Here is a 9643-nt window from a genome sequence, read left to right on the forward strand (position 1 = left end):
GTATCACCTCACACCTGTTAGAATGGACATCATCAGAAAATCTACAAACAACAATTGCTGGAGAGGGTGCGGAGAAAAGGGAACCCTCTTGCACTGTTGGTAGGAATGTAAATTGATACAGCCACTATGGAAAACAGTATGAAGGTTCCTTAAAAAACTAAAAATAGAATTACCATATGATCCAGCAATCCCACTACTGGGTATATACCCAGAGAAAACCATAATTCAAAAAGACACATGCACCCCAATGTTCACTGCAGCACTATTTACAATAGCCAGGTCATGGAAGCAACCTAAATGCCCATCGACAGAGGAATGGATAAAGAAGTTGAGGTACATATATACAATGGAATATTACTCAGCCATAAAAAGGAACGAAATTGAGTCATTTGTTGAGATGTGGACGGATCTAGAAACTGTCATACAGAGTGAAGTTAGTCAGAAAGAGAAAAACAAATATCGTATATTAACGCATGTATGTGGAACCTAGAAAAGTGGTACAGATGAACCGGTTTGCAGGGCAGGAGTTGAGACCGAGATGTACAGAACAAATGTATGGACACCAAGGGGTGAAAACCGTGGTGGGGTGGGAATGGTGGTGTGATGAATTGGGTGATTGGGATTGACATGTATACACTGATGTGTATAAAATTGATGACTAATAAGAACCTGCAGTATAAAAAAACAAACCAAAAAAACAACTAATACTAAACTTTCTTTGGGTTATTTGTATGGAAATATGTTAATATAAATGTTTCAGACATTACATAAAACTTCTAAAAATCTTAAATGTTCTGGTATAATGTTATAAGTCATAATTCTAGTTATTACTTTAAAATGTATATCTCAGAAATAACTAAATTTCTTTGTCAATTGCATTATTATGAACTTTCATCAAATCTTTAACTGTGGTCATTTTTTAGTCGTTTGTCATTTACAGACAGTTCTGGGTGTACTCTGATGCTTTTGCAAATATGTTCCTATAAAAGGGTTTCATCTTCAAGGAATTCATGGAAAAGACTCTGATAAGTACAGGTTTCTGATAACTGACTATACTGCTGAACTGAATGAATAAGCATTTTCAGAACTGTAATGGAAAACTGATGAACTCATAAAAGTGCTAACAAAAGATCAAGATAAAAAAAATTAATTACATGGGACTGAGTGAACTGATAAGGATGATAACTTTTGTGACTTTCTGTTTGAATAAAAAAAAAATATCCCACAAGGACTCAGAGGCAAAAAATATACAAATCAATTTTCACTGCAAAGTAAAGGAGCAGTTACAGTGGAGGATTCCTGGACTGAATATCAATATTATGACATAGTATGAGTGTGTTTCGTGTTTGGTATTTGCAATCGTTGCTTTTGTTGTGGTCATCCATTTACAAGGCTTGGTGTCAGTCTATTTATCTCTTGTAAAAATAAAATACAGTGTGTGTGTGTGAGAGAGAAAAAAAAAAAGAAGCCACCCAGAATTGGCCTAAAAATAAAGAAAGAAAGAAAGAGAACTTATGGTTACCAATGGGGAAAGGGGGGAGGGATAAATTAGGAGTTTGGGATTAACACATATACACTACTATATAAAATCGATAACCAACAAGGACCTACTGTGTAACACATGGAACTATACTCAATATCTTGTAATAACCTATAATGGAAAAGAACCTAAAAAAGAATATATATATATATATATATATATATATATATATAAAAAACTGAATCTCTTTGTTGTACAACTGAAATGAACACAACATTGTAAGTCAACTATATTTCAATAAAAAATTTTAAAAACACCTGAAAAAACAAATGGGTCACAGCAACATTCAGTGCAAAAGCAGCCTGTTATCGCAGTCAATCAAGAAATCTGACTCAAACTAAAAACAATCATAACAAGCAAGTTGATTCCCACCAGCTGCTACTATTACTACTGGGCCAAGGATTTCGTTAAACACACACACACACACACACACACACACACACATGATCTCCTCCTCTTACTCCTTTTCTCCTGTAATCTCGTCGCACAACACAGCATTCAGGAAGATCTTTCAAATATACGGTCAGATAGCACTTCCCTGCTTAAAATCCTCCACTGGCTTCCCACTGCCCCTAGGATAAAATACAAACCCCCTCCCTTGACGCGCCGTGACCGGGCCCAGGCCACCTCTTCCCCGCCTCCACCACTCACCCCTTGCTCACACAGTCCCGATACCACAGCCTTCTGGCTGCTTCACAGATATGCAGAGTCTGCTGCCTACTTCCAGGCTTTACACTGGTGGTGTCCGAGCCTAGGGCATCCTTCCCGGGCTTCTGTGAGGGTGCTTCCTCTCATGAGTCAAGGCTCAGCTCGAACATTTCCTCCTCCGAGAGGTCTTCCCTCACCAGTTCCTGGCTGGTTGCCTTAATATCACCTTACCCTGTCTCCCTGTTATTTGTCAGTGCTAAATCAGCCCTCACACAGATTGCTTTACTCGCCTGTTATTTTGTTCACCGGCGGCCCCCACGCGGATGCAGGCTACCCGAAGCAAGGGAACCTGCTGGGCTCGCCCACGCAAGTAGGCCTCTGCCCCAAGACCGACCACTACCTCCTAAGTGAAAAGCGCTTCAGCAATCTAACCATCTATCTAGGGCATCGCACACAGTTATGTTTCATTCTTGTCCAAAAGAAGGAAGCATTCCACTCATTTACCTTTCAAACGTCCAGATGCTGATCAAGTTTTGGGGCTTTGGGAATAAAAAGAACCATAAATCCTTCAAAATGACACAAAATGATGTAATTTTGGTCAGGATATAAAATTGTTTAAGATTGGGTTTAGAATTCTTTTTCTGAATAACTTACCTCTTTCTCCCTTTCATAGTCTTCTTTGTCATATTCTTCGTCTTCATTTTGCGTCTGCAGTGCCACACTGCCGAAGTCTAGTGACATGGTCCTCCTGCGGGAACAGAAAGATGTTTGGTTTCTAAATAGCCCAGAAAATCTCCCCAGACCAAACTACATAAGAGATGCCATACACAAAAAGACAGGAGCAGCTGGGGAGAAGATAGATGTAACTAATGTATGACAAATGGTTAGTATTCCAACTATAAAGAAAGTTCTTACAAATTAATCATGATTCACAGAAAATAGCTGTTATGACAGAAATTCATGAAAATGAGAAAATGCCCAAAGCTAATAAACCTACAACTAGACCTTTCTAGTGGTCTGGAAAGAATAACTCAAACAGTAAGATTTTTGTCCACACACAAAAATAAGATAATAATAATGAACCAGGAATATGCCAAAACATACAAATTTTAAGAATACGCTCAAAGTTTCTAATCTGATGTATTAAAGATGGCACAGGTAGCATCCTCCACAACTTGCTTCATCTTCTGAATATCACAAATCCAAATGTCATGTTTTTCAGAAAGAGAGCCACTAAATCCTGAGTTAATGATTGCTCCCCAAAAAACATTTACAATCCAGTAAACTCCACAGAGCACACAACAAAAATATGTGTTAGGACGTTCCTGGCGGTGCAGTGGTAAAGAATCCGCCTGCCAATGCAGGGGACACAAGTTCAAGCCCTGGTCCAGGAATATCCCACATGCTGCTAAACAACTAAGTCCATGCGCCACAGCTACTGAGCCTGTGCTCTAGAGCCCACAAGCCACAACTACTGGGCCTGCATGCCACAACTACTGAAGCCCGTGCGCCTAGAGCCCGTGCTCTGCAACAAGAGAAGCCATCACAATGAGAAGCCCGCACACCACTACGAAGAGTAGCTCCCGCTCGCTGCAACTAGAGAAAGCCCTCACACAGTAACGAAGATCCAACACAGCCAAAAATAAATTTAAAAAAAATATATATATATATGGATATGTGTTAAATGTCCTGCTCTTAAGCTTGATAAAATCAAGTTCTAGCAAAAAAATACTCAGGAAAAACAGAAGTGAAGGATGTGAAGCTATGACACTGTCCCAAAGCAGCAGCAAGACTTCCCTGGAGAATGGTCACTACTGTGGCAGAAGCAGCAGCAGGAAATGGGTTTTCAAGTACTTATGGTCAAAAGACTGCTGATGATTTGAATTATACTTAGGGATCCTGACACTACACAGAAACTACCCAGAATTTCAAAACTCTGAACAATCCTGACAAAAAAGTAGGCAAGCATCATCAATTACACAGCCTAATGCTGTCCTCTATTCAGTCCACTCTTGTGCATGCCAATGAAATGCACTTTGATGTGAGGCTGGGCCACAGATCATACACTCACTTTTCAGGCTCTAAAATGTCATTAAACTGGAAGTGGAATGAGAAGCATACACCTGGCAATCCAAACATATTTTACCATAAAGAACTTACCTCCCCCGTGTTGACAGTAGAGAACTAACATCACAAACTTTTATGTAAGCCAATAGCTCTATATCAAAAGATATTCCTCTTCATCAGCTCTAAGGTGCCCTTGATGGTATGACACAGTTCTGGTCTGTACCACTAAGAAAAAGATGTGGCCAATTAAATCATGACATATAATTAACTTTAAAATGCAGCCTCTTTGTAGATGTTAAAATGTGAAAAGAAGGGAGCTCCCAGGCGGTCCAGTGGTTAGAACTTGGCGCTTTCACTGCCGTGACCTGGGTTCAATCCCTGGTCGGGGAATTAAGATCCTGCAAGCCACACGGAGTGGCAAAAAACAAAAGTGAAAAGAAAATGTGCACATTATAATAGATGAAATATGGTATTACAGATTAACACAAATATGAATTTCAATGCTGAAAATCCCCATAAGTTTTAGTTTGTTTTACAAGGACTGTTTCTCGGCCAAACTCTAATTTGCAGTCCACCTTCTTTATCTCTCCCCTCTCTGATCGCTCCCTACACCCAACCCATCCCTTTTGATTCTATGAATTCAGACTCCTCACATCAACGAAACCCTTCCAGCCTCTGCTTCTTAGACCAGACCTGCTCCTTTCTGTTCTTGTGCCAGGGCTACATGGAGGAAGGGACACACGCACTCCTTCACTGAGAGGTGAAATAGAGAGGCTTGGGGACTCTAAACCTTGTCTCCACCCAGCAGCTACAAGAAACCTCTTGTATACCAGCATAAGATGGATACCTGAATATGGTAAAGAGCCTACAATGTAGCTGAAATGGTGAGGGAAAAACAGTAACACAAGCTCATGTCTCTAGGGTTTTTTCACTACTTCAAGTGAACATCAAGTCTATAGAATCTATAGATTATGAAAATACAAGCCCATGTAAATGCTTGCTCCTTAAAAGAAAGGCAATTAAGCTGGACCTTAAAGATATCCCTGAATTCTCCAGGCAGAAATAATCTTTCCTTCTTCTAATTCTTATGGTATTTTCCACCTTTCCCTGAATTTTATAGTTAAAGCCAGAATAGGGAATTTGGGTTAATTTCCCTTTTATTAAGTAAAAGGAGGGAGGGTTTTTTTTTTTTTTCCCAACACTTCACCAATCTGCCATCCATCAATTCCTGTTGAATACTGAAAAAGAACATTAAGATTTATAAGAGCTTATTGCTAAATACAGTTATTTTAAATAAAGAACTACTTTTTCTCAGATAGAGAATAATGAATTCTACAAGGTGTTTTCATTTTTTTTTAATAAAGTCTAGTTTTCTCTTTTTTTGGCTGCACAGCATGCAGGATCTTAGTTCCCAAATCAGGGATTGAAGCCAGGCCCTTAGCAGTGAAAGTGCGGAGTCTTAACCACTGGACCGCCAGGGAATTCCCTATTTTCATTTTTATGTGAAGAAAATGTAAAAGACAAAACTATCTTTTTTTTGAATGGCATTTTAAATCCAAACCATGTCATTAAAGAAGAAATCTGAAAATATCTGAAAGAACAAACTCTCTCCACTGGGAGGAAAGGGTACACATTAGCTTTCCTTCTGAAAAGTGCAAATTACCAGAGACCATAAGAAATTATTTTAGGCATTAAGGGAAATTTGATAAACTTACTGTGGCTTAAAAAACAAAGAGGGAGACTAAAAAGGTAATTAGTATTTAACTAAAATTTAAAATAAAAGCTAATGCTTTTCTTCTGCTTATTAATCGCTACTGATTACTGCTATCAGAGACTTTACTATAATATTCAGAACAATAAAACAGGCTGCTTAAATTTAAAAGAAAAAACTAGCAAGATAATAAACCCAGAAGCCATAAAGGAAAAACTTGACGGAAACTTATACACACATACAAAAAGAAACTGTATATGGCCAAAACAATCATTAGCAAGTCAAATATTATGTATAAAAAAAAACATCATCAAAGGGTAAAGTAATAATGAGAAAGAGACTTGCAAAACACAAGAGAAAGTCCCAATATACAATTCTCACAAAGAAATGAGAAAAAGACAACTCAATTTAAAATGGGCAACTGATATATTTCATTAAAAAAAAAAGAAATGCAAATGCTCAACGAAATTGAAAAGATGCTTAATCTCACAAAGAATTCAAAGCGCCATTTAAACAATGAAATATGATTTTCAACCACTAAATTAAAAAAAAACACATGATAACAGCTAGTGGTGGCTATTTTTTTTTAATTATTTTATTTATTTCTGGCTGCATTGGGTCTTTGTTGCTGCATGCGGGCTTTTCTCTAGTTGCGGGCTACTCTTCGTTGTGGTGCGCGGGCTTACTGCTGTGGCTTCTCTTGTTGCGGAGCACCGGCTCTAGGCACACGGGCTTCAGTAGTTGTGGCATGCAAGCTCAGTAGTTGTGGCTCGTAGGCTCTAGAGCGCAGGCTCAGTAGTTGTGGCACAGGGGCTTAGTTGCTCCACAGCATGTGGGATCTTCCCGGACCAGGGCTCGAACCCGTGTCTCCTGCATTGGCAGCCGGATTCTTAACCACTGGGCCACCAGGGAAGCCCTAGTGGTGGCTATTTTATAGGAAACAGGCACCCTCATGAATTGCTGATGAAAGTATGAATTGGGAAAACCATCTTGAGAACTATCAATATTAATATATTGAAAAAGAACATTTTCCCTAGTAAAAGTACTTTTGAATAAATTGGCAATACTGTGTCACTAATAAAAATAATGAACTATCTCTATATATATTGACTATTTAAAAAATCAAGATGCAGAATAAGTGTACAGTATGCTTTTTTTTTAATAGCAAGATGGTTAATACTTTCTTCCTAGATAGATAACTTTTTCTGAACCTATTTACAAGGCTATGTTCTGTCATATGTCCCACTCATTACTCATTTTGTTGTCGCTGGTTATGTTTTCTTTGCCCTCCTTGCAATGAGAAAGACCAATGTGTGTTTAATTGGACAAAACATTAGAAAGCAAAAGTAGAATTGTTTTTGCCTCATCTAATAGCCTATAAGCTCTCTGGGGGCAGAATTTAAATGTATCTCCCCCACCCTTTGCACACACCAATATTTGTTGAATAAATATAATACATTCATGTTGCTCTCTACAGATTTATTATTTCAATAAAAATTTTACTGAGCACCTACTGTGGGCCAGGTTATAGCCTATATGTATCTAAGACATGCTACCAGCCATGAGAAACTTACAGTCCCTTAGGGAAACAATGATATGAATTAATAGTTAAATGATACCTTGTAATACATTCTGTAATAGAGGAAAGTACAAGGTACAAATTAACTATGCTAAGAAGAAAATAAGGCTGAAAGAAATTTCACGGAAAGACTTTAGAAATAGATCTTAAAGGACACAATATGGCTGTTAAGTGGTTAAGAATGAGGGCACTCATTCAGACAACCTGGGCTCAGTTCTGGCTCTCCTGCTTAACAGCTGTGTAAACTTGCACAACTGTTTCCATTTCTTCATTAATAAAATGGGGGTAAAAAACAGTACCTGCACCAAAGATTGGTTACGAGGATTCACAAGACTAATGTACATGAAGCGCTTAGCACTGTGTACCAATCAATACATCTTAGTTTTGTTTTTATCATGACATGTTACTCATGAATAGAAGTCTGCAGGCTACAAAAGAGGTTAAAGGAATAAACAGCATTCAGTATATCTGAGAAAAGGTGAATATGCAGTGTGTGGGAAACTTTCCTTCAAATACTGCAATCTTTTCTAGGATGAAAATGCCACTTTCTTCAAGATGCCCTCCCCCCATGAAATTAGTCATTCTTTGGTACTTTCAGGCTATATTTCTTATACTTTTCTTATAGCTTCAATTTCAGCCTCTCATTTAGTTGAGTGCATTCACATCTAGGAGGTGCATATAAATTGTCATGCATTGTGAAGGATAAGGTGAAATTCAGCTTAAATCACACTCAAGTTCATGACTGTAAGATAGAAAAGGCTAAGTGCCACAAAAGCGTCTTTAAGTGCCCTGAGAGTTAGGAAATTCTACTTACTTGCTTACATGCTAGCTTCCTTTCTAGAATGGAAATAGCCAGAGCACACTAGCCTGTTTCAGACTTGCAATACCAGGCTCAGGAAGCCTATTTATTCATTTAACAATTACTTGCCAAGCACTGTTCAAGATTACAAAGTTCATCAGGATTTGGTGAAGGGAAAGAAACACACATAAAAACAAAGGATGACAATAATCTGTGATCAGTGCTAATGACAGCAGCTTGGACAAATACATTCAGGGTGCCCAGAGGATGCAGCAAGCAGGCAACCACAGGCTGAACGAAGATAAACCCAGGGCCCTACCAAGGAACTCCGTTTGGCGTCAACTATGGCACAGCAAACAGGTACCGCGAGACCCAAGCTGCACGGAGCCCAGGAGGCCTGGGGCTGCTGGCTTGGGCTGCCAGCGTTACATGCACTCGGTCAACACACGTGTACAGAGCACCCACTGTGAGCCTGGCACGGCGCCAGGGTGACCACGGCGGGGGTCCCCAGGGTCGGGTCTCAGCGTTACCCTAGCGGCCTGGAGAAGGCGAGGAGGGCTTCCCAGACGTCACTTCTAAGTAGGATCTTGGGGTCTGCATGACACTTCAAAGTCAAAGGCGGAGCCCCGCCACCCGCAAGCAGTCCCCCACCGCGGGATTTGGGGAGGGGACGGGTCAGTCCTCCGGGAAGCCTCAGCCAGAATCCCAAGGACCCCGCACCTCCTCCTATCCCAGCCCCAAACCCAGCCAAGAAGCGAAACTCACCGGAGGCCACGGATGCTGTCACCGCGGAGACACCCTGGCTCCCGCCGAAAGCCAACTTCTAGCAAACCCCTCACCCAGGCTCCAACCCGCTAGCTCCGTCCTAGTCACAACTGAACCCACGGAACCCCGAGGCCATTGAGGAGCAGCCGACTCCCTCAATCGCTGGTTAGAAGCGGGCCTGGTGGGCGGGGCCATGCCGGCTTGGGGCAGGGCGTAGAGGCGGAAGTCTCCGCCTTTCTCAAGCTAGGTTGAGAAGTCCTCCTGCAGTTGCAAATACTATACGGCTGTTTAAAAGCGGGCGCCAGAGGTGGCGGGAAGTTCCTCCTGTGTGCCCATTGGTGAATCCGTGAGCCAATTACGGAAGGGTTGACTCTAGAGGGGGAGGGCCTATCGATTGCATAGAGACGCCCAAGCACCTGGCCTCCTGCCCTTTCCTAGGATGAACCGGTTTTGCCCGAACTCCTTGCCCCTCCCCTCACCACCTAGTGCTGTGACTCGTGCCCCCTGCGCTCTCCACTCCTAAATCCCAGTTCT

The 9643-nt window shown here is 40.8% G+C and overlaps 1 protein-coding gene across 7 annotated transcripts in view; it reads right to left on the reverse strand.

The window, feature by feature from the left end:
• Window positions 1-9271, reverse strand: part of CEP152 (centrosomal protein 152) — a 97114-nt gene extending 87843 nt beyond the window's left edge. For 6 of the 7 annotated variants that reach the window (XM_027096643.1, XM_027096645.1, XM_027096640.1 and 3 more), the window contains exons 1-2: window positions 9110-9271; window positions 2843-2936 (exon numbers count right to left, since the gene is read on the reverse strand). In XM_027096643.1, coding sequence (XP_026952444.1) covers window positions 2843-2929 — 87 coding nt within the window. In that variant the 5' untranslated portion in view covers window positions 2930-2936; window positions 9110-9271. Of the gene's footprint in view, window positions 1-2842; window positions 2937-4348; window positions 4523-9109 lie in introns of those variants that run through there. The other variant, XM_027096639.1, reaches the window with a different exon arrangement.
• Between the last annotated feature and the right edge of the window lie 372 nt (window positions 9272-9643).

Source organism: Aethalodelphis obliquidens, unplaced genomic scaffold (genome assembly GCF_003676395.1).
Source record: "Aethalodelphis obliquidens isolate GAN/ISIS:26980383/991018 unplaced genomic scaffold, ASM367639v1 scaffold105, whole genome shotgun sequence".
NCBI classification, from domain to species: Eukaryota; Metazoa; Chordata; class Mammalia; order Artiodactyla; family Delphinidae; genus Aethalodelphis; species Aethalodelphis obliquidens.